At 41.6% G+C, this 26,184-nt stretch overlaps 1 protein-coding gene across 1 annotated transcript in view; it reads left to right on the top strand.

Moving 5' to 3' along the window:
• LOC127573827 (tripeptidyl-peptidase 2-like) overlaps positions 1–26,184 on the top strand; it is a 78,238-nt gene that overhangs the window by 45,346 nt on the left and 6,708 nt on the right. The window contains 9 exon segments of the mRNA XM_052022336.1: positions 1,455–1,551; positions 6,141–6,278; positions 8,097–8,341; positions 12,154–12,232; positions 14,846–14,908; positions 14,910–14,992; positions 16,370–16,457; positions 18,662–18,792; positions 23,047–23,257. Of these exon segments, the coding sequence (XP_051878296.1) occupies positions 1,455–1,551; positions 6,141–6,278; positions 8,097–8,341; positions 12,154–12,232; positions 14,846–14,908; positions 14,910–14,992; positions 16,370–16,457; positions 18,662–18,792; positions 23,047–23,257 (1,135 nt within the window).

The following is a 26,184-nucleotide window of genomic DNA, read 5'->3' as shown; positions in this document are numbered from 1 at the left end:
TAAACTGTTAGGTGAAGATAAAAGATTCCATGGGACACTTAAAAAAGAAGAGTAGTGGGATGGGCATTGGCCCTCTGATGTTCTAGCCAATATTTATTCGACCAACATCATTAAATTGTTATTTATCTGTCACTTCTATATCTTTGCCCGTGGGGAAAGTGACTGCATTTCAATGACTTTATTTCAAAGACTTTATTTCAAAAGGTAATTTTGTGGTTGTAAAGCATTTTAGAATGACTCAAGGTCAAGAATGGCACTATAAAAGTGTCAGGGAAGTTTCTAAGTGGATTAATTATGCCACATTGATGTTAATTTTTTTTTAATATGAATGATACCTAGCAATGAAAGCAGCCTGCACATGAGACTTTGGTGTCAAATTCTGAAAGTGTTCTTCCTATCACTCACGGGGCACGGACGGAGCTACCCTATATCCTTCATTCTTGCCTTCCCGAACAAGTAATTGGCTGGCTTCGATATGTGGGTCAGAGCGGGTGGGTGCAGCATGTTTCCTTCCCTGGAGGTCCATTAGTGAAAATTGGATTCCAGTGACAAGCTGCGACCAGTTGACAGATTAGATTTATTGAAATTGAGTCACCATTTGCCACGGGTTTTTTAAATTTTCTGGCTGACTTATTGCGCCCATGGCAGGTAGAACATGATGCCAAAATCTCATGTCCTGTGCTTGCTTTCTCAGTGAACATCACTAAAAGCAGATAATTCTGATGTCTGCAGTTCGAGAGCTTTTTGTGCACAAGTTGCCACAATTCCTACATTGCAATTATATAAGGAAAGTATTTCAGTATTTGTGAAGGGCTTTGTAGGAACTGAAGTTGGTCATGTTGCTCTGTGCAGCAAGTTCGAAGCAACTCTGTTACTTCCCTGCATGTTCGTGTCTTTTCCCCATATTCCCCTTAATACCTGTGCAGAGCAGAATCCACCAATTTCAGATTTAAAATGAACCGTCGACCATGCGTGGATTGCCATTTGTAGAAGAGCATTTCAACTTTTGCCATCCTTTGTAGAATATTTACAAACTTCACCCTGAAATGTCTGTCTTTAAGTTTTAGAGTATGTGCCCTAATCCTACTGCCCCATCAGCAGTTTCTCTCAAATTATCCCAGCAGTTTCCACTCCTGGGTTTAGAACATCCTGAGCTGGTGAAGGGTACCATAGGAATACAATTCTTTCTTAATTTTAATCTATCATTGCAGATGGTCATTCAGTGCAAGGCATGTGGTTTAATGTACAAGATATAGAAGAGAGTCTGATCTATGTAACTCTTTCATTTACAAATGGATATCTTTCTTCAGATGGGAGATATGAGACATTCCTTTCCCAATTGAAGAGTTAGATGCTTAACGTGGACAGATCTGGGAATGAATGCATTTCACTGCATGTGGGACTATGTATTTAAATGTTAAAGTGGAAATGAAACTACATATCCCTTTCTACAGGCCTGTGGATGCTAAAACAAGACCCTTAAGCTCCCGTGATGTCCTGCCTACTAACCGGCATCTTTATGAACTGGTCTTAACCTACAATTTCAGCCAGGTAACTGATTATAACATTAAAAATTCTCCTCAGATGCCTTTTATGAAGAGTTAATGTTACCAACCATAATGTGAACTATCTCTGCATGCAGTGGTTGTCCACATTCTTCTGAATGCACTACTCAAGTGAAGTTAACAGGGATCAGAATTGATGTAACATGGAATTCTACAATCCCCAGTTGTTCTGCCAGTTAGAAAAACATGGGGAAGGAAATGTTGGGATTGAGAATGCTCTCCTTTATGAGAGATCTAGTTTTTACAGTTGATTACAAAATGGCATCGTGCATTAGAATATATTGGTTCAGATGGGAAAGGCAAGTGGGTGGCCTGTAAAATGGTTGTTCTGCCCATCTTTGTACTATCCTCTGAGGTGATCTCACAGCACTTGGTCTCCAGCATTGAAAGAAAGCAGGAAGGAAGAAAGCTAACACAGGATATAAATCCAACGGGGTCAGATGTTGAGTCTGGAACATTTTTTTGAGGTTCAGACCGTACCTACGGGCTGGGATAACCTGACATGTCAGGTGATTCCTCAACAATCTCTTTATGAGAAAACAGGACCTCAGTTTTTTTCAGAAGTAGAATTAGGCCACTTGGCACTTTGAGTCTGATTTGCTGATCGTTACAATCATGGCTGATCTTTGACTTCCATTCTACTTTTCCATCCAATACCCATGTTTCATGATTCCTTCAACAATCGAAAAATCAGTCATTTTCAGCCTGGAAATATGCAACCAAGTACCCACCATTCTCTGGTGTAAAGTTCTGAAGGTTCACAACCATTGAGTGAAGAAATTTCTCACCTCCCTAAATTGCCAACCCTTTATCCTAACTCTTATCTCTAGTCCTATGTATCTGATTCGGAGCAGAGAGCCTCTCAGCATTTATCTATCAGAACCTTGTTCGTTTCGATGGGATCAGCCCTCATTCTTCTAAAGAATGGGCCAATCTTACTCACCTCCCCATGGACGGATCATCCACTCGGGAATCAATCTGTCTCCAAGGCATATGTATCTTTTCTTAATTGCACACAGAACTCCAGGTGTGGTCTCACCACTTGCACCAAGACTTCCTTACAGTTGCAGTAAAGGCCAACGTACCACCAGACTTAAGGACAGCTTCTACCCCACTGTGAGAAGACTATTGAACGGTTCCCTTATATGATGAGATGGACTCTGACCTCACGATCTGCCTTGTTGTGACCTTGCACCTTATTGCACTGCACTTTCTCTGTAGCTGTGACACTTTACTCTGTACTGTTATTGTTTTTACCTGTACTACATCAATGCACTCTGTACTAACTCAATGTAACTGCACTGTGTAATGAATTGACCTGTGCGATCGGTATGCAAGACAAGTTTTTCACTGTACCTCGGTACAAGTGACAATAATAAACCAATACCAATACCAATACCAAAAAAAAACAAAATGTTGGAGGAACTCAGCAGGTCAGGCAGCATCTGTGGAGGGAAATGGACAGTCAGTGTTTCAGATAGAGACCCTTCATCTAGCCTGTTCAAATTACTTGCTGTAACTACACGTTAAATTCTTGTATTTATAGTGGATTCATACTGGCTCCTAAGGGAGCAATTCCATCAGTCCCATTCCCTCTCTCCTTATTTCCCAGTACGTTTACAATTCACTTACTCACACATGCCTGTCAACCTCCCTTTGATTTTTTTTTGACATTAACCTACACCAATGGGTAATTAACAGCAGCCAATTAACCTATTAGCATGTCTTTGGAAAGTTGGAGGAAACTGGAACACCCGGAGGAAACTGGAGCACCCAGAGGAAACCCATGAGGTTATGGAGAGCACATGCAAAGTCTGCACAGATGGCACCCGAGGTCAGGGTCAAACCTGGGCCCATGGAACTGTGAGAAAGCTACTCTTGCTGCTCTGCCACCCTTAGTTGTAAAATGAAGACATACAAATCCTTCAGTGCACCAATAATTAGAAGTTGCAGACTATTTAAACAATATTCCAGATATGTATTTACCTACTGAAGTGAATAACCTGATGATTGCTCATCTATCACTCCCTTATTCATTCACGTACTCTGTCCAAATCCATTTGCTGATTCTTTGTGTCCTGAACACAACAGACTTTCCCACCTATGGAAATCAAAAAATTCCAGATGTTGGAAATTTGAACCGAAAGCGGAAATGTAAGAAACACTCAACAGATCAGGCAGCATCGCTGGAAAGAGAAACAGTTAATGTTTCAGTTTGAAGAACCTTCATGCCTGACCTGCTGAGTGTTTCCAGCGTTTTCTGTTTGACCTTCCTGCTTAGATTTGTATTGTCAGCAAACTCTGAATACATTAATTGTTCCCTTCATCCATATCACTACATCGATGCAAATAGCCGATGTCTGAACACAGTGACCCTTGCAGCATGCAGCTAGCACTAACTTGTCAACGTGAAAACGGCCCATATATTGCAACTGTTCTCTATCCTTTAACCAATCTTCTACCCACGCAAATGTTACCCTCCATACCTGTGAGCCCTTGTGTATGACCTTCATGTAGAAACTTAACGAATGCTGTTTCAAAATTCAGATCCACTACTTTCACTGGTTCTCTCTCAGCTTCCCAGGAATTGCATTCTCAAAACACACTTAGTTTTGATTTTCTTCCTCCCTAAGACCATGTTTACTGTGAATTAATGCTGAGAGTCTGTGCTGGGATGTGACTGAGTCCACTCAAACCACCTGCCTTTACAATCCCTTGTTTGGTGACTTTATTTTTGGAAACACCATGGGCTTCATTTTTTTCATAAAACCACCCTGTCATATTAAAAATGTCTACATGCCTTGTTATCGCTTCCTTAATAATGGATTTCAGCATTTTCCCCACAACTAGCTAACCTGACCTCAAGTTGCTTATTATCTCCCTACCTTTTTGAATAGCTGTGTTGTACTTGCTCCCTTCCAGTCTACTGGAGCTTTCCAGGACCTGTGGAACTTCAATCCTAATTACTGCCTCCACTTTCTTTGCACCATCTGATTTGGAAGCCAGGATGCAACCTGTCTGGTCAATCCTCCAGTACTTTACCAATACATTTAATTCCAGCACTCTCTTGGTCTTTCCTTTCTAAAATATGGAAACCAAAACAGTGTCTCTTGCCTCTCTAAGATTCTATAGAAATTTAACATAACTTTGCAAATTCACAGAATGATTTTGGTATGGAAGAAGGACATTTGGCCTATTGAGTTAGTGGCAGCAGCTTGTAAGAGTAATCAGGGTAGTCCCACTCCCCCACCCTTTCCCCAGAGCCTTGCAATTTTTTTTCCCTTTCCAATTATGATCCAATTCTGTTTTTGAATGCTGTAACTGAATCTGCTTCCACTGCCACACCTGATGGTGCATTCCAGGCATTAACTGGCTCACTACTTAAAAAGAAAATCCTTGTGTTTCTTTGATTCTTTGCCACCCACCTTCATTCCACATCCCCTGATTCTTGCCCCTCTGCCATTTGGAAGAATTTCTCTCTTTCTGCCATTACAACTGAAATTGTAAACACCTCCATTTACTCCTCTTGCTACCTCCTCTACCTCAAAGCAACACTAGACACTCATCCCTGAGATTGTTTTAATAACTGTCTTAAGCACCCTCTGTAAAGCCCTTGTGTTTCACCTCATGAATGGAAGCTTGATCTGCACTGTGTATTCCACTTGCAAGCAAACCAACATTTTATAAAGGTTCATGGTGATTCTGTTCTTCTGTTTGTAGAGTTCAGAACCACATGTACTTTTGATCACTTTCACGACCTGTCCTGCCTCTTCCAACCAGCTATGCACATATATCCCAAGTTCTCTTTGGTCTTGTACTCCTTTTAGAATGCTACCCTCTAGTTTATATCACCTCTCCTCGTTCTTTCTACCAAAATGAAATACTTTGCACTTCTCATCCTTAAACTTCATCTGCCATCTATCTGTCCATTTCACCAGCTTATCTCCGTCATAAAGTCTATTACTGTGCTTACATGTCACTGTGCCTCCAAGTTTTGTGTCTGTTTTTCAATTCTAACCCTTTGGAATGTCCTCATACTTGGTTGCTTTTTTTTCCTGTCTCTCTCACTTGAGAGATAATGTGTCGTATTCTCAGCTTGATTTGTTTGTCTCATTCTATGCAACTCCATTGAATTTGTCAAAACCTTCCACGTAACAGATTCCTCCACAGTATCAGAAGAACACTGAGTGCACATTTAAATGACTACCTAATGGTGTTTTAATTAGAGCTGTTCTGTCCAACATTAGATATTCTGTAATGGTGCTCTTATAATGTTAGTTTGAGAATTACAGGATATTTATCAAGCACCGTAAAAAAAACTAGTATATCTGGGAGTTGTGACTTGAAAGGATATTTGGAAATGCTCTTCTCATGTTGCTACTCCTGTTCTTCTGAGTAGCAGGGATCACAGAGGAGAGAGTTGTATGGAGGTCTTTGAGTTGCTGCAGTGCACCTTGAAAATTTTCTTTAAAACAGTGGGAGGAGGTGCAAATTCACTTGAACAAGCTGTCTTTACAAATTACATTGTTTGTTGCCTGGTGATCATTGTTTTTCCTTGTGTGTTGTTATTTCCAGGCAAAGTGCGGTGAGGTGACACCCAGCTGCCCTCTCCTGTCCGACTTGTTGTACGAGTCGGAATATGACAGTCAGCTGTGGATGCTCTTCGATCAGAACAAGAGGCTGATGGGATCAGGCGATGCTTATCCTGACAGGGTAAGATGGAATAATGCTGTCTTTGCATTGATCCGATAGGAGGAGTACGACTGGAAAAATGAACTTTCACTGCGAAGTGGCCCCTAGATTATCAGAGGAATTAGGAGCAGGAGTAGGCCATTCGCCTTTTGAGCCTGCTCTGCAATTCAGTAAGATCATAGTTGAGTTAATTGTAACCTCAATTGCACATTGCCCTAGCAATCTTTTACCTCCTCGCTTGTCAAGAATCTGTCTATCTCTGCCTTAAATATATTCAAAGATTCTGCATCCACTACCCCTGGGGGAAGAGACAAGAGGGACTGCAGATGCTGGAAATCTGGAGCAATGAACACAACATGCTGGAGGAACTCAGCAGGTCAGGCAGCATCTATGGAGGGAAATGGACGGTCGATATTTCGGGCCAAGACCCTTCATCAGGACTGGTGAAGGGTCTCAGCCCGAAACGTCAATTGTTCATTTCCCTCCATAGGTGCTGTCTGACCTGCTGAGTTCCTCCAACAGTTTTTTGTCCATAGGGGAAGAGCTTTCTAAAAAAACCCTCTGAGAGAACAAAATATGCTATTGAAGGCTGAAACACATGGTTCTGTTTCTCAGTGACAGGAATCTGGTAACTGCACCAAGTGATGGTAAATACACCATGCCATCAGCCTGGATTTCACACGTGTGGAGGGAGTGGTTCACACAGAGCAGGGAATGTTTAACAATACTGAAAAGAAGGGCCAGTGGGGATGGGATTAAAATTCAAGAGTAGTTTTGAGGACATGGATTTTGGTGTAATTTAAAGTAAAATTAACAGGAAACCTCTACCCATGAGTTTCAGTTAGAGCCATGATTCTCTGAAACTGATGTCAATTTATTGCTAATGGAGTCCTTGATAGACTTGGGATCCTGACTCAGTACACCGAAATGTAATGTATTCCACTGGCTCGGTGCTTAGTCTCTTGCCTTCATTGTATACATTCATGATTTAGATTTCAATGTAAGAGGCATGGTGAAGAAGTTGGCAGATAACACAAAAATTGAGAAGAGCCTTACTTGAGACGTGTACATTTGAGAGGCCTGAATACATCAATAGGACCTATTTCCTTTACCCGAGGGGTCAAAATCCAGGGGTCATAGATTTAGAGTAATTGAAGGATGAGGAAGATTTGTTTTTCCTCTACCCAGATGAGGTCAGGGTCTGGAACCAGCTGCCTGAATGTGTGGTAGAGGTAAAAAGTCCTGATTACATTTAAGCACAGGAGGTCTAATTGTAAAGCTAATAGCTACAGGGCAATGGACCGAGTGCTGGAAGATAAGTTTAGATGGCGAGCTCTCTCTGTCTCGTCGGGGGTCAAATGGCCTCTTTTGTCACAAATTGTTGACCTTCCCAGATCACTCCGGACTGAAATATTCAGACCACTGACCTGGCCTGTTTTCCTCTCCACAGACGCTAACTGACCGGATGAGTATTTTCAGTATTGTCTTTTGTTCCAGATTTCTAGCATTTTGCTTTCAGAGTCACATAAAGCATAGACTGTGAAAGTCTGGAAAAGAGAATTGGTGAACTATTTGTGCTCTATACCAAACCACAACTTTGAAGTCACTTATTTGGACTAGAGTTTTAATTTCTGATTTTTTTTTCTCCCCCAGCCTAATTTAAAGAAAATTTCAGATGGTCATCATAGGTCTTAAGTTAACATTCTCCAAATAATTAGTACTATGTTACTAAGTCCTATAAATGAAACCATGACACTAGCTTAACTACATTCCAGTTGCACCTGTAATAAATGAGGATTCAAGCTGAACTATCATTAAGTACTTTCCATTTCTTCGCAGTACTCACTGAAGCTGGATAAAGGGGACTATGTGATTCGCCTCCAGATTCGGCACGAGTTGTTGAGTGAGTTGGAACAGTTAACAGACTTACCATTCCACATCAGCCGCAAGCTCCCAGCCACATTGAACCTGGACATCTACCGGACCCATGTCAATGCCTTGCTCAACAAGAACAAGTTTGGCAGCATTACGCTGGATCCAAAATACACCGTTCCGTTCTACATCACTACATTGCCGGATGACAAGTAAGCAATTAGTACAAGTGGAGTTTACTAAATCAGACTGCCTAAAAGTTGGGACAATAGAATCAGAATCAGGTTTATTTTCATTGACACATGATGTGAAATTTGTTGCTTTGCAGCGGCAGTACAGTGCAAGACATAAAGACATAAAAATTACTATAAATTGCAAAATAAATAGTGCAAAAAGAGGAATAGTGAAGTAGTGTTCATGGGTTCATGGACCGTTCAGAAATCTGATGGTGGAGGGGAAGAAGTTGATCCTAAATCATTGAGTGTGGGTCTTCAGGCTCCTGTACCTCCTCCCTGATGGTAGTGATGAGAAGGACCCTCACCATCCTGGATGGTGAGGGTCCTTCATGATGGATGCTGCCTTCTTGAGGCACCGGCTCTTGAAGTTGCCCTTGATAGTGGGGAGAGTCGTGTCCATGATGGAGCTGGCTGACTCTATAACCCTCTGCAGCCTCTTGCGATGAATTGGAGCTTCCATACCAGGCGGTGATGCAACCAGTCAGAATACTCTCCACTGTACATCTGTAGAAAGGAACTGCCTTCATTTCTGTTGCTCGGTAGGAGAGACTCCCATCTCTGAGTAAGAAGTTGTGGATTCAAGCTTTGAGCAAGAGCACAAAATGAAAGTTGACACTCCAGTCTTGTCCTGAGGGATTCCTCCACTATAGAAAGTGCCCCTTTCACTTGAGTTGTTGGACTTATCCACTCTCTCAGGCAGATGTTGAAGACTCATCCCCTATTTGAAAAGCAGGGGAGTTCACTAGGACAGATACACCACTTGAAACTGATTATCTAGTCATTATCTCATTGCAGTTTATAGCTCTTGTGCAGATTGACTGTTGCATTTCTCTAAATGTACATTGCTGTAACATGGGAAAGTACTAAACTGTATTTTTCGAGAGTCTGAGTTTTGTTGTGTTTTTCATAATGTCCCAAGTTTCCATTAAAATATGAACCGCCAGCAGCCACCTGCAGATTCAAGTGCAATGAAGAAACAGTTTGTTACTGGCATGCTTAATAATTTAGTAATGGTATAGTATGTCATCAGACGCATGCATAAAACATGAAATGTTGCATAATTTACAGTAATAGCCATCTCCCAGTGGAATATCATTCCATATTCCATTGTTAGATATTTTCTTTTCTCAAATTTTGTATTTTATTAACTCATATAAGAACCTTGCAGATGATACAGAAAAAAACCTTAGCTTTTCTTTGTCATACCTTTGCTGCATTTGGAAATACACGACAGCCAATGCAATACTTCCATCGTGTAGCCAAAGCAGCAGCCAATGGTAAATTGAAATGAATGATCAGTTATTGAGTTCTCTGTGATGTTGACTGAGAGACGTTTTCATGACTGCAGAGTTTAACAGAACACCATTTTAAACGCTTTGTGTACTACGGAAAGGGAAAAAAATGGAAACGCGTAAACACCTTACAGAAGACCGTTTAGCCCTCTGAAGGAGTTATCCATTTTGTCCCATTCCATGCTCTTTCCTCAATACTGAACATCTGAAGTAATTAGATCATTAACCTGTGCACAGAGAAAAACAGCAGCTTAATGAGAAGGTTTATCTGAGTAAGGAGGAACTGTTTTTACTGGAAGAGCAATTGATGACCAGAAGGCACAAGTTCTGCAAAAAAAAAGGCAACAAAAGAGAGGGGAAAAGAACATTATGCTGTGAGTTGTGCTGCCTGAGGGCAATCAAAGCAGATTCAAAAGGATATTTCAAAGTTAAATTACTTTAAAAGAAAAAAAATGAAGGTTTCAGAGAAAATTCTGAAAAGTGTGATGAATTTAAGAGCTTTAACTGTGGTTCAAATGGCCTCTGCTGCAGCACACTTTCAGTGAAAGCAGAGGGTGTAGTCTCAGAATTACGGGCAGTCCATTCAAGACTGAACTGAGGGAAATTTTGCTCAAAGGGCTGTGTTTTATTGAAATTCCTTGCCCCTGTGGAGGCTGATTTCTTGAATATGTTCAAAGCTGAGATAGATTTTTAATCATTAAGGGAATCGAGAGCTATGGTAATAGGATGGGAGAGTGGACGAGAAAATTTTTGAATCATTTATCATATTAAATAATAGAGGCTGAATGGTCTACTCCTGTTCCTATTTCTTTTGGTCTTAACAAGTCTACAGCAGATCCAATCTCAGTGTTGACTGGTGTCCAGTAAGTTTGTATCATTGGCTCGACACTTTTCTCAATCATTCTTGCTGCTGTACTGCAGCTCATTTCCAACGATCTTCCCACTTGACTGGAGCTAATCTACAGGACAAATGAGCAGCTTGTGTTGTAGTCTCTCCAGTGTTGGTCCTTGAGCCCCAGTATACATTTGTATGCACATATTCAAATGCAAACCTAATCATTGTTGAGTTATTCAGGGACATAAGCAAGAGGATGGGCCTTACAATTAATATCTGTAAAACAACCACCCCCTACCTACCTGCCTCCACTACACAACACCACCCTCGTTAAAGTCCACAATGAGACCTCAGTAAGTGTGAACTGCTTCCTACATCTCAGGAGCCATCTGTCTGCGATGGCAGATATCCTTCAATGCGCCAGCACAGCCTTTGGGTCTGAGGGAAAAGAGATTTGAAGATCAAGACTTCAAATCTATTACCAAGCAGTGAAATCCCTGCCCTCCAGTATGCTGCTGAGATGGGACTTCCCTACAGCAGGTACCTCAGATACTGAGGTCTCCACAAAATACTTCAACTCCACTGGCAGGATGTGAACCCACATCAGCATCCTTTCCCAGGTCAACATCCCCAGGCCCTAATTACATTCATTTGGCACTAGCTGGGTTTGTCAAATGCCTCTCACCAGACTCTGGAAATAGGGAGACACAAAGGACCCGGACTCCAGAAACAGGCAGACACAAGAGATTGCAGATGCTGGAATCTAGAGCAAACAAATAAACTGCTGGAGGAACTCAGTGGGTTGAGTAGCATCCGTGGAAGGAAATGGAGTGTTGACATTTTGGGTCGAGACCCTTCATCTGCACTCTCCATCTGGACAGTGCAGATGAAGGGTCTCGACCAGAAACACAAATTATCCATTTCTCTGCACAGATGCTGCCTGACCTGCTGAGTTCCTCCAGCAGTTTGCTTTTCGCTCCTGAAACAGGCACTTTACTCCAAGCTCCAACAATAAGAGGTGACCAGGTGAACAGATGAAATTATTTTAAGATGTTCTCAAAATCTCCTTGACAAAGCATAACATTCCCACTTTCTTTTGGGAATCCCTGACCCCATGACTACTTAAAATGGTCTTGGAGTGTTTGGAATGACATTGAGGAACTGGAGTCCATTAGGTAGGAGCACATAAAAGTTGAGTGTAAATGGTGGAAGAAGACTACTGCCTCACACTAGCTGCCCACCCACTCAGCCATGCATCAAGCGTCTCCTTCCTCGCCTGTCATCCCGTTTGCAGATGCCACATTGGCCTCATCTGCCACCTAGTACGCCACAGAACTGAAGTGGAAGCAGATCATCCTGAACCCCAAAGGACTGCCTAAGAGGGGGAAAAGAGAGTTGCACAGGAAAGGGAGTGGAGAGCGAAAAAGGTGCAACAGTTTGTCCAGTCGCAGGAGAAGCAGTGTGAACATTCTATCCACCGATCTCCACTCTGAGGCCAGACGACCTATGATCCTCCTTCCTGCCCAACCCTGCTGAAGCATGGGCCTGGCTCTTTCTGCCAACTGTTGTACTACCCTGACTTGCTGTGTTTACTGTTCCCATATGTCTCTGTATCAGTGAATAAGGATGATGTTAATTCACTTTTTGTTTTCCCCCCACAGAGTTCCCAAAGGAATTGAAATCGGCTGCTATCTTATGGGAGCACTCACCCTTTCTAAAACCGAAATGGGCAAGAAAGCTGTAAGTGCTGATATTTATTCTAGTCATATGGCAATCACCCAGCCTAACCTCCTTCGATCTGCACGGCATATTAGTTTCTCATTAAGAGTTCTGGTATTTAGCTGGCTGGCAGATTTTGCTGTATTCTGGTGCAAGAATGTAGGAAACTTTCAACAGGATTCTGTTGATCAAATTTTATTTATTTATTTGCCTTAGACCTTGTGTATGCCCACAACTATCAGAAAAATATTGTTTTCAGTTTGACCACCAGCATTCACAACCTCTGGAGGGGGAATTCCAGAATCCCACTGCCCCTTTGGCCCGCCATTGGCATCCATTCCTTCCGAAGCTTTACCCACTGGAGCTCTCTTCCACCTGCCCCTCTCTCTTTAACATCCTCCTCAAAACTGAGGCCATTGCCCAGAAGGATGAAAATTAATCCTCCACAGTTATTTTGAAGAGTAGGGGAATTCTCTCCACCCTCCGAGTCAATACTTATCCCTCAACTAATGTCACTGAAGTATAATCATTGGCTGTTTGTGGAAGCTTGCTGTGTACACATTGGGTGTTGCCTTTTGTATATTACAAGAAAAGTACTCCATTGGTTATAACGTTCTTTGTGTCGTCCTAAGTTCATGAAAGAAGCTGTAGAAATCAAGCCTTTGATTTTCTGTGTGCTGGACTTTGCAATTTCTGTTTACTCCTCTGGAATCTGAAAAACAGTCTAATTGCTGTTAACCAGCCACTGCTGGCTGTTGTCAGTGACTTTTCCTCTTTAAGATTAAACATCACAATGATCTTGTGTAACATGGAGCAGCCTGCCCTGTTCCTGGAGTGAGGCAGTGAAAGTGCCTTTAAAGGGGTGATGTTTGCATGGAGCAGCTTTGTTTTTGAAGTAGAAAGGGTCCTTCCCTCAGCACGGAATTGTTCTACAAACTGAACTGCACAATTGTTTTTTCTGGGCACAGATGTTAAGTTGAAATCGTACTCCTTGTGTGTGGATGATTCAGTCTGGCTGGTTCAAGGTTTTGTAGCTGCAGGTCATTGCTCCATTAGAAAGTAAATTTCATGGTTCTGTTCACAGGATGAGTTAATCAACCGTGCTCTGTGCACCTGGCAACACTGGTCAAGTGTTTAATCGTTCTTCAGCTTATTGTGTTGAAAGAATATTTTACTGAGTGTTTTTATTTGCATCTAGCGGCAGCTCCCAACAACTTGCATTTCTGTTGCCCTTTTGGCTCAGGTGTAATATATCAAGTCACCTCCCAGATGTCAAGCAAAAACTTATCATCAGACCACCTAGTGTGATATTAGGATTGGTGTAAGAGGCAATATCTGAAGCAGTGGGGTGAGGTGCTCAGTCGTAGGGAGGGGATCCTCGTGCTTTGTATCCCAGTAGCAGAAGGTATGGGTGATGACAGAGGAGAGGATAGAGTGGTGTCATGGTTAAGTTACTGAACTAGCTTTCCAGCAAGGGTCTTGGACCATGGATCCAAGGAGATGTGATTGAATCCCACTATGCCAGCTAGAAAAATTAAATTCAAGTAACTAAATTAATGTTGAATTAAAGCTAATTACAGGAACAGTAACCATGAAATGACTAGATTGTTGTAAAATCTATCTATTTCCTTCAGGGAAAGAAATCTGCTGTCCTTGCTTGTTTTGGACTGTTCTGGTGATCCAGACCCACCAATGTAATCGACTCTTAGCCACCTCTGCAGTTCAGGAGCGATTAGGAATGGATGATAAATGCTGGCATTGCCAGCAGCGCTCACTTCCTTAATCAATACATTCCCAGGTGTGCGATGAGAGAAGCTGCTGTAAGCCATTGCATCATAGGTGGATCTTTGTGTCCCTTGCCAAGAGCTTGGAAACTTGGATTGAGTTTCAGACACCTTCGGCTCTCCACCCTACCCTTTACTGTTTTATTTTTAAAGAGTGTCAAGTGAAAGATAAGCATTTGAATCATCAAAGTTTAGAAGGATATGGACCTAATGTGGGTAACTGGGTGCAGTGGACGGCTGTGGTGGGACAAAGGGGCTGTTTCTGTGCTCTGTGTTCCATTCCCATAGCTTTCTGCATAGCCCTTGGTTGTCCCAAGATGTTTTACAGCCAATTAAGTACTTTATTTTAGAAATATAGTCGGTATGCAATATAAGGAAACCTGTATTAACACCGGAAGATGTATCTTTGTTGGGATAGTAATATTGCATTGTTATATTGAATGCACAAAATTGCCATGCCAATGGATCCCACACTCCTTTGTCTTTTTCTTGAGCCTCCATTCACAATTAGGAGACCTTTAATAGTCTTCATGGCTATCCTTAAGCTCTGAGTCCCCAAGGTAGCTGCATATTGAGTAAACTTTGTGAGTAAACCTTGTAATGGGTCACATCAGAAATTTAGGAGCTGAGGTTGCAGATGAGGTCACACAAATTCAAATTCCTGGCTAGTGCACTTGTCACTGAAACTCTTCATTTGAAGTTCTACTCAGTCTCTGGGTTGGGGCTTGAATGGGTGACTCTGATTCGGGGGTGACCTTGCTATCAGTGAGTAACAGAGCACATGTTGATCTGTGTTACAGTGATCATGTGTGGTTCCTTCTATGCATACTAATAGTGTAATTGTTTTCAGGACATGCACACTGTGTTCTACCATCTGATACCTCCTCCAAACAGATTAAGAATGGAAACAAAGACAAGCAACCAAAGACAAGGAAAAAGACCCAAAGGAGATGTTTGAGGAGGCTTTAAGGGACCTCAAGATACAGTGGCTACCCAAGTATGTTACCCAAATTCAGGCAATCAAAGCCAATCTATTAAGAGCTGATGGTTAGCTGAAATTAGGACATACAGCTCATTGTGAAGGTGGGAGCTTGATGGCTGATCATGCCTACAATGATCTTCATTTAGGATGAATCCATGCCAGTGATTTCACTGCATTTGTACGTCAGGGCTGTGAGGTGGGGTTGCATCTGACATCGTGTTAGTGGTAAGAAGGCTTAGTCTGTGAATTGTTCCCACTGGAAGGTCAAACGGTCTGCAGATGCAGCAAAGTGGAGTATTGCAACCTTTTGCAATGGTCTAGAATAGAACATTTTCCATTGTGACAGTATTTTATTTCTCTCAAGAACTTCATAATCATTTGGGCATACTTAGAAGAATCAAAGTATACATATGGATAAAGCTAGAAGTCAGGAAGGTAATTGTTGGCCTTTATTGCAAGTAAGATGTACTCTGGCAATTGTGTATTGCTGTGTGAGATTACACCTCAAGGACCAGGTGCGATTAAGAAGAGTAAAAGAACATTTTTTAAATGGTGTGAAACCACTAAATGCTGGTGATGGGAGTGATCTAGTTGTGATGGGTTCATGAAATGCAGAAAGTTAATGTGCACATACAGCCAGCAATTAAGAAGGTAGAAAGTAAATTACGAAGAGATGTAGTAGAAGAACAGGGAGTCTTACTGCAGTTATGTATGCTCTGGCAAGGCATACTTTGAGGACTGCCTTAACTGGGGAAAGTTAAATTGCCTTTGTGTTGCAGCCCCATCCCTAGATTGATTGCTGGATGAGAAGGTTGTCCAGTAAGGAGAGAGTGTAGAATGGGCCTGAATTTTCTGGAGTTTGGAAGAGTAAATGTGATCTCATTGGGAATGAGGAGGGCATAGTCTCAGGATAAAGATCTTGTGATCTAGGACTGAGATAAGACAATGTTTATCTCAAGCAGATTGTGCATCTTGGAATTCTCTATCCCAGGGAGCTATGGGTGTTCATCCAGTTTATTCAAACTGAAAGTGATGAGGGAATCGAGAGAAATGGGAATATGAGGGAAGGTGGAATTGAATTGGACGTCTAACGAGATCATAAGTTTTGAACCTGGTTCATGGAGATTTATGCTGCTGTGCATATTAAAAGTTTGCTTTCATCCTTATTTTTTTTTATCTTTATTTGATCTTTAAACCCCTGAAAAGTAGTAGTTCAAATTTAAATAACCTTCCTGACCTTCCATCTCAAGGCCTTTCTACTACATCCATTCCATCATTTCTGCTGCTTGACTTTGAGTTCAGAGTTCAGCATCTTGCCAGTTCTGTCTGGGGAGCTCTGGATCCACACCAGTTACAGATCCAGATTAACATTGATCTGTTTTTCTCCCGCAGATTGGATCTGCACCAGGAACTGATATCAACGTACCCTGAACACCTACCTGTTCATATCGCTTATCTCACCAACCTTGATTCTGGAAAGGTGTGTTTTCCCTTGCCTACTTATACCTGTAGTAACAGAAGCAAAGGTTTTCTTCCTTCCTATGTGTTCTTTATGCTCTCTTATTTACTTCAAGCAGTTGTGGTACAGTATATAATGAAGGTGATTTAACAATTGACAACTCCACCCAAACCTGCAACCTCCAACGTCTAAGAGGACGAGGTCCACAGACATGTAGGATCCCCACCACCTCCACGTTCTATGAGTCACTCCTCATTCTGACTTGACACTCCCTTCATCATTTATGGAGGAGCATCCTGTGACCTTGCCAACGATGCACCTTCTCAAGGGCATTTTAGGATGGGCAGTAAATGCTGGCCTTGACAGTGACGAAGTATTCCAAGAATCTTATTTTGAATTGCCCAGTCTGCCCTATTCTTTTAGTACATCAGCTGTTATACGTATCCCCCAGATTTTCTATAACATTGCTACAAGCACTGCTTATTAGTGGAGCTGGTCTGACGCTGTAGAAGACGGCTCCTGCTTTAGTTGCAGTGGCAAAACGGTGAGGTTTGTCTTTTTAATTAGACCTGGTGCTACTGCACCATTACAAAACTATCTCTTGGTGAAGACATTATTCCCACCTGTTTGCCACTCTCTGAGAATGATCAATCAAGGTGTTAAAACTGACCAATATCTCTGAATTTCAGTGTTGCTGGTGGTGATCGTATGTACATTGAGCAGCCAGCATGAGGCACTGATTTAATCCACAAGCCATATTCATCTAGTCAGTCTGAGTCACTGTTGAATAGCGATAACATTAAAGCTGTACGGCCTCTATAGTGTAGGTCAGCCATTCAGGTGTTGCAGGGAATATTCCTTAAGGAGAAAATCTTTCACGTGGATTAAATGGCCGCATTACAATTGCTTCATTGTGAAAATCATGCAACCCATTGTTTCACAAGACACTCAAGGTTGCATCCACTTATTTACTTAAGACTGGATTTATGTGCCACTGGACCTGAAAAGTGGCAAATTTTCTGTCCTGAAGGAAATTAGAGAGCATGGTTTTTAACGACGATCCAACAACTTTCCATTGTTGATTTTTGTTGCAGGTTTCATTGCCTTCTTCATCATTCTGTGCACCTGGTGAGATTTAAACTCTAGGTTGCTTACCTAGTTCTATAAGCCAAAAGGTTACTTTTTTTCCATTTCATGTTGTGCATTAATTCAATCTTTAAAAACAAATATTCAAACCCATAAATCACTTGCAAGTCTTGAGCTGGAACATTGTCACCAGTTCTGGGCCCCAAACTTTATGGAGAATGCTAAGGCGTTGGAGAGGGTGTATCAGGGGTTTGCCAGAATGTCCTTGGGAATGAGGAGCTTCATTTAAATGGAAAAGCTGGAGTGTTCTCCTATTAGCAGAGGAGGTTAAGGGTAGAGTGAATGAAGGGGTTTAAAAATCATGACAGATTTTAATAAAACTATATTAGGATAAATTGTTTCCAGTGCAGGAATGTCAGTAACTTCTGATTGGTTTAGAATACACTGTCTGAAAGTCCACTGAAGGCAGATTTAAAGGTAGTTTTCCAAGAGGAATTGGATCAGTACCTGAAAAAGAAGAATTTTCAGGGCTGTGAGGATAGAGCAGGATTAAATGGTTGTTCTTTCAGAGAGCTGGCAGGGGCATGATGGACTGGATGGCCTCCCTCAGTGCTGATTTTATGGTTCATTCTTGCAATATGACTGTCATTTCCAAGTCCAGCTTGTTTTGCCATGAGAAGGCAGTGATGGCTGTTGTGTTATAATTTAACAGAACTAGATGGGGTTATTGACAGGGCAGTCAAGATTCAGTTAAGTTGAGGAGATGCTGGAGTCGCTTACAGACCCCCAAAGCAAGTAAGGATGGAGCTTTCTTCCCAAAGGGAAAAGATTGGATGTTCCTATGTACAATTACTTCTGTTGCACATTTTTACCTAAATTTGAATTCTCAAACTGTGCTGCTGGGATTTCCTCAAACTCTGTTTGACAGAAAACAAACTGCTGGAGGAACTCAGCAGGTCAGGCAGCATCTGTGGAGAGGTAAAGGAACAGCTGACATTCCTTTCTAGAACATAGATCCAAGCAGTTCCCCAGTACTAACCGTCTCCTCCACCTAGCCAAACTTGTTCTCGCACTGAACAACTTCTCTGACTCCTCTTGCTTTCTACATCAATGGGAACACTGTTACTTTCTCTTCCTAGGAAAGGCTGAAGAGGCTCGATGAAATTATTCAAGCGGCCAATGTGGTTATCTCGCACATTGACCAAAACGCCCTGGTGATCTATTTGGCCATGAAGACTGACCCAAGACCAGATGCTGCAGCTATCAAAAGGTACTCACCCAAATGTGTGTGCACCTACTGACTCAAGTGCCCTCGTGAAAGGTCTGGGTAGATCAGAGCAGCTGAGCTACTGAGTTTATCATACTTCACTTTGGTCTGTGCACCATCTCTGGACCCCTTACAGCCCCCCAGCCTTGCAACACACTCCACATAAACCCCTGGAGAGGTAGAATGCAGGAACACTCAAGGCAATGACTGGAAAGTTCCTGTTTGACCCATTCAGATGTTCTAGACTAGTTGAAGGCATCATATGGAGTAAGTGTGCTTCAGCTGTTAATTAACTTACCTTCTCCACCATTGCAGGCTCAGTCAGGAACTGGCTGAACTCCCTAATGAAGGTAGCAAGTCAAAATCCATCACACCAGCCTGCAACTAATCCCAGAGGCTCACTTCTCTTGAAGTAGAATGGCCCAACATCCACCTGCTCCTCATGAAGTTTAGACTTGTGTTTCTAGGCCTTCCACTCTGCCAAACCAGTGAAAAAGCACTTTGGTTATTGTGTAAATCTGTCAGTTTGTCAATAAAACTATGCCATGGGGTTAATTGACCTCTCTCTGCAAGTCCATATGATTAACTTAAGTTTAAGTTTACTGGCTATTAACTTGCTGTGAAATATTTTTAATAATATCAACTGAGCCACAGTTGATAACATCTCACTTCTGAGTTCAAAAGGTTGCAGGTTCAAGTCCCACTTCAGAGTCTTTGGTACAGAAATCTAGGTTGGAGTTGCAGTATTGAGGAAATGCTGCCTTATCATTGTGCTAAGTTTCAGACAGAGGCTCTGGTCAGCCCAGTGTATGAGGAAGATCCCATGGTACTATTTTGTTAAAGAGCAGAGGAGTTCAACCTGCTAAAACCAGCCAATATTTATCCCTTGGTCAAGATCTGGAAAGCAGGTGGATCCACATCGTTTGCTCTTGTGGGATCTTGCTATGCAAAAGTTGGATGTCCTGTTTGCTACATTACAGTTGTGTATATACTTCAAAGTGTGCTTCGTTGGTTTGGGATATCCTGAGTCATGAAAAGGATTATAGAAAGCAAGTCTGTCATTTTCTTTACTGTTCCTTAACTCCACAGAACTATTGAGAGGTGCCGTGAATAGTGAGTGGTATTTCTAATGGAATCAATTGAGGGGATCCATGAAAAGTAGTTATGTAAAGTAAGAACTCAGAAGGAATGAGTAATACGTTAAAATGAGCAGAGGAGAGATTTTTTTAAAAAATTGAACGTGTTGAAAGATCGGAAAGGCATAGACTAATGAGACAAAAACAGGAGATGCTGGAAATACTCAGTAGGTCAAGCAGCATAAAGAGAAACAAAGTTAATGTTTTAGAACTGACAAAAGGTCTTCAACCTGAAACATTAACTCTGTTTCCACAGATGCTGCTTGGCCTACTGAGTGTTTCCAGCACTTTCTGTTTTTGTTTCAGATTTTCAACATCTGCAGTTTTTTTGATGACGTAGGGAGTAAGACTGGGCTTCAAGTTGTTCATAGAGTAAAGACAGGAGTCAAATGTAATATATCCAAGTTTCCCAATGATGCAAAGATAGGTTGGAGAAAGGAGCCGTGAGAAGGAATAAGATCATAGGTGAGGGGAGGAAAGTTTAAGGGAGATGTATGGAGCAAGTTTTTTACACAGAGAGCAGTGGGTGCCTGGAACATGCTGCCAGGGGTGGTGGTGGAGGCAGACACAATAGTGGCATTTAAGATGCATTTAGATAGACATCTGAAACATAAAGGGAATGAGGGCTGTGCATCATGGTCAGCACAGATATTTTGGGCCAAAGGGCCTGTTCCTGTGCTGTACTCTTCTATGTTCTATTATGTTGCCTGTTCAAATGGATTTGTGTGTCTATGTAAGTAAAATAGAACATTACACATAGGGATAGCAGACAGTTAGTAGTTTGGTCTTTATTGTAAGGGAGTTGGAATATAAGAGTAGGAAAGTTTTTACAATATACAAGGGGCCTGTTTAGATCACACCTTGAAGACTCTCTTGTTTGGGTTTTCATGTCAGGAGGAAGGGGGCATTACAACAAATGTTCCATGGATTGGACCTTGGGATGAGGGATTTATCCTATGAAGACATTGCAGAGGGTGGGTGCACACTCACTGGTGTTCAAAAAAAATGGGAGAAAACTTGACTGAAATCTTTAAAATTCTTTGAGGGCTTGTTGGAATAAATGCCTTTTCCTCTGGGTGTTCAAAAAAAATGGGAGAAAACTTGACTGAAATCTTTAAAATTCTTTGAGGGCTTGTTGGAATAAATGCCTTTTCCTCTGAACTGGAGAGTGATAAATTGTCTCAGGATAAGGGATCAGGTGAAAAGCTGCATTCGAGGCTGTGAATCTTTGGACTTCTCCATTCAAGATGACTGTTGATTTTCTGTTGCAGCTTATATTTGGGATTGGAGATCAATAGACTTGTAGATTTTTAAGGACGTTGAGAAATGAAGGATAGAGTAAGAGAGTGAAGTTGAATTGTTCAGCCGTGAGCTTAATGATTGGCAGGACAAGTTTCAGGGGATCAGCTTCTATTTGTCTATGCAAACAGATGTGTTCCTGTTATTTTTGCAATAGTGACATCTACAGGGAATTGGTGTAGCCAAGAAATACTTCTATAAATCTTTTACCAACCCTTGATCCTCATAACCGCACAATTTGTCTCATAAATGTATTACATAACCTGCATTGTTGAAAATTTTATATAGCTGATCTCAGGCATGTTATAATCAGAAATAGTATTCTTTCCTCGCTGAGAGTCTCCACCATTTCCCTGCTTTCTATTTACTACAGTTAACAGATCAACACCTTTTTTTAACACAGGCTATGCATTATTCTGAGCCCTTGTCATGTAGCCCTGGGAGGAAGATCAATGCTGCTTCCCTCTGTGTCCACATGTATGTGTACACACCAAGGTATAGAATGGATGACAACTAATCATATTTACATCATCCTCAATCTTTTAAATGCAAGCTTTCACTTAAGTCCTCCTACAGTTTCTTGCCCAGTATGGTTCTGTTGAATTTGTTTTTTTACTCCTTTACTGTCTTTTCTGAATTGCCCAATATTAAATACAATTAACAAAAAACAAACTGCTGGAGGAACTCAGCGAGTCAGGCAGCATCTGTGGAGGGAAATGGACAGTCGATGTTTTGGGTCAAGACCTTTCATCAGTCCAGATGAAGAGTCTCAACTTGAATTGTCAACTCTCCATTTGCAGTCCCTTGTGTCGCCAAATAGTTGCTCATGATTTATTCTGATCAAGGCTCAGTTAAAAAAAAACAGAACCACAACCTCCTTATTTTTCTTTTCCAGCCCCTTTAAGGTAAAGTTCACGATTCCATTAGCATTTGCAATTTACAGTTTACATTTGTCCACTGGCTTATTGATTTGAATAGACAGATACCCAAGTTCCTTCATCATTCTCCGTTCCTAGTCTGTGACCATTAGGAAAATATTTTCATTTACCTCTCTTGAATCTAGAGTGGATGTTTTTTCATTTTACTCCACGTTACACACTTCCCCACTTCCCTCACTTTGTCTATATCACTTTTAGCACTTCCTGACTGGTTAGTAAAAAAAAATATAGGTTTATTTGCTTTTTTTTAATCCATCCAACTTGACTCTGACTTACAGTGAAAATTACTCCCATGTTAATTGACGCCTGCAGTTATTCAAAGCACTCGGTACAAACACTGTTCACCAAGTGCCCTGATCAAAGCCTGTGGTGTGAGTAACCTCTCATAACAACACCACCTTGTATTTTTGTAGCACCTTAAGCAAAATAAACTTTTGTACTGTGTTATACAAGAACAGTTGTCAAACACAATTTGACATTGAATGCCATTTGGGAATATTAGAATGGGTAGTCAAAACCTTGGTTTTAAAGAAGGAAGAGTATGAGAGGTTCACGGAGAGAAGTCCAGAGCTTGCCATCTAATAGGTAGCAAGTGGTTAAAAAGGGGGTTAAAAATGGGGTTTCCAAGATGCCAGCAATGGAGGACTGAAGAGCTCTGAGGTTTGCAAAGCTGGAGGAGGTTATGGAGCTGGGGAAGGAGCTGTCCATATAGCCAATGTAGGTCAGCAGTCACACGCAGAGATGGCTGAGCAGACTTACAAAACAAGATGCATAAATGTGATGCAATAAAAAAAATTGTTCAACCTGGTTGATATGTTCTTGAAACTGTTAACTCTGTAATAAACATCTCTGGGGCTTAGACTGTATCATTCTCCTCTTTTCAGTGAGATGGAGAAGCAAAAGTCAGCACTGATCGAAGCCCTCTGTCTGAAAGGATGTGCACTGGCTGATGCCTGTCTTCAATCCCAGTCACAAAGTGAAGTGGCTTCAAGCAAATCAGTTGGTCAGTATGAGGATGAGTCAGATGACATATCCAAGAGCCTGACGGAAACTTTCCATGATATCCAAAAGTGGATCGATCTCACTGACAGTAAGGTAAATAACAAACTTGGCATCTATCCTGTCAAGCCATGTGTTTCAAAGTGTTCACTTTTCATTCTTCTAAAACCGAGAATAGCCCCATCCAACAGGATCTTTTTCACTAAATCGCTTCCTTGTTATTGGAATCAGTCTGGAGAATATGTGCTCAACCATTTACCAGCCTTGGTATAGAGACCAAAACTGCCTATAAAGCCTGGTACAATTACCATATTTCTTTAAAACATGGAAAATTCCTGGGCGTTAACATATCAGATAATCTGTTCTAGGCCCAGCACGTAGATGCAATCACAAGGAAGGCAAGCCAGCATCATTACTTTCTGAGGAGGTTGGGCTTGTCACCGAACACTCTAATGAACTTCGACACATGTACTGTTGAAAGTTTCCTGACTGTTGAATCAAGGTCTGGTATGACAATTTGAATGTGCAGGAATGTAAGAAACTGCAGAGAGTAGTGGACTCAGCCTAATGCATCATGGGCAGATCCCTCCCCATCATCGGTAGTATCTACAGGAGATGCTGCCTCAAGCAGGCAACATCCATCATAAGAAGTCCCCACCACCCATGCCACCTTCTCACAGCTACCATCGGGCAGGAGCTACAGAAGCCTGAAGTCCCACACCAATGGGTTCAAGAACAGCTACTTCCCTTCAATCATTTGGTTCTTGAACTAACCTGCACAACCCTAATCACTACAGTTTAACAACACTATGACCACTTCGATCACTTTGCACTAAAATGTTTTTTTTTGTTCTAATTGTGTTCTTTAAAATTGTGTATAATTTGTTTTTCTTGCAAATGCTGCTTATCTGATGCTCTGTGCCTGTGATGCTGCTGCAAGTTTTTCATTGCACCTGTGCACACATGGACTTGTTCATATGACAATAAACTCGACTTTGAGGAAGCCATTTCAACCACCAAGTCTATTGCTGGCTCACAGAGCAAACCCATTCCCCATTAATTTTTCTGTAACCTATTCTTCCCCATTCCTCTCAATTCCTCCTACCCCCAGATTCTACCCCTCACCTACACACCAGTGGCCAACCTGCATGTCTTTGGAATGTGTGAGGAAACTGGAACAAATGGTGGAAACCCAGACAGTCACAGGGAGGGAGAACATGCAAACTCCATACAATTGCTGTAAGACCACCAGCCTCTTGGATTTGGGCTGATCCGTACCCAACCCCATGTTCCTGCCTTTGTAGCACACCCATCAATTTTGTGGTCCAACAAAATGTTACCAATTCTGCTCGCCACGGAAACCCCCACCATCCTTAAACATTCTACAGTCTTTTCAGAAGACCTTCAGAATTCACTATCGTGTAGTCTGTTCACGTTCAGTGAGGGGCGTTGATGGAACATTGGTACTTTAATGTTGTCAGCAGACTGTTGAACGGTTTCTTGATCTGCAGCATATTCTGGGTTACCATAGCAACCTTGCTGATTATTTTTGTGTATGTGCTGGGTTACCCTAGCAACTCATTGCCTCCTTGGGGGCCAGAAACGTTTTATGTTGATGCAACATTGCACAGTTTAGCAGCATCCTTTACATACATCAGGTGCAGATAACTATGCAGGAGAAATAGCGTGGGCTCTTACTGCATTTCATTTCTAATTCTGAGTCAATTTAATGCTGCCCCTGATCCTGTTTACATACCTTCCTGAGGTACAACTGCTCACTCTGCCCTGGGTATTGTATGTGTGGGATTGTGTAAGATCAGTATAGCTAGTGATTGGTGTATCACGTTCAAAGCATTGGGTTATATCGTCTGCAGTATAGAAACAGGCTCTTTATCTCTGCTGGTGTTTAGGCAGCACACACTTTTCCTCCCACTATTTTCACCTCGGACTATCAGTCTAACTTTGCATCCCTTTCTCCCTTGTGGCATATCTAGTTTCCCTCTAAATCCATCTGCAATATTCACCTAAACCAGTCCCTGTGGTAGCAATATAAAAGCAGAAATGCTGAAAACACTCAGCAGGTCAGACATGATCTGTGCCAAGAATAACAGTCAGTGTTTCAAGTCAAAGACCTTTCATCAGCCTACCCATTCTCAGCACTAAGCAAAGTTTCTGCTGTGACTTTCTTATATTTAGGAATTCTAGCGAATGTGGGTGCATATTCCCTTTGTCTAAATTGACAAACCATTTCATTGGGGGCTTTTAAGAGGGGCTTGGATGGGCACATGAATGAGAGGAAAATAGAGGGATATGGGCATTCTGTAGGTAGGAGGGATTAGCTATGTTGGCACAACATTGTGGGCCGAAGGGCCTGTTCTGTGCTGTACTGTTCCATGTTCTATTATTTGAGATCGCTGTCAAGTTCCAACAAGATTTTTTTCCAATGGGAAGGAGATCTACCCTCTTCAATCTTCCTAGTATTTAAAACATTTACATTCTGGTGTCAAGCATCCTTCTAAATCTAACACCTCCTCCAAAATGTTTTGGTCCATTTTATAATCTTAAAAACCAGAACATGGCACAGTACTCAAAGCAAGGTTCAATACAAGTTTAATATAACTTGTCTGCTTTTCCATTTTACTCCTCTAAAATCAAACCCTTTAGCTGCATTTCTCCGGCTTTGTTAGCTTGTGTAATCCTCTATCTCTTGTTGCACTTCTACCCAGTTAGTGTTTCATTCTCCCAGCACAGTATGGTCTCATTATGCTGCCCACTAAAATGCACCTCACCCTGATCAGTTGAAATTATTTTAATGCTGACCCTTTCAGCAAGATTATTAATATTATCTTGAATGATGTCACACATTAGCTGCACCCTTATTCACATTTATACTTCCAATCTTCAATTCAAAATTGTTCATATAAGTTGTGACCAGCAGAGGTCCCAGCATCAGTCAAGGAGTTACAAGATTCTGTATATAAGATCTTTATAAGACTTCTTTATTTGTCACATGTACATTGAAA

The sequence above is a fragment of the Pristis pectinata genome, chromosome 8 (assembly GCF_009764475.1).
Source record: "Pristis pectinata isolate sPriPec2 chromosome 8, sPriPec2.1.pri, whole genome shotgun sequence".
Taxonomy (NCBI): domain Eukaryota; kingdom Metazoa; phylum Chordata; class Chondrichthyes; order Rhinopristiformes; family Pristidae; genus Pristis; species Pristis pectinata.
The sequence above is the reverse complement of the archived record's forward strand: the minus strand, read 5'-3'. Positions and strand labels throughout refer to the sequence as shown.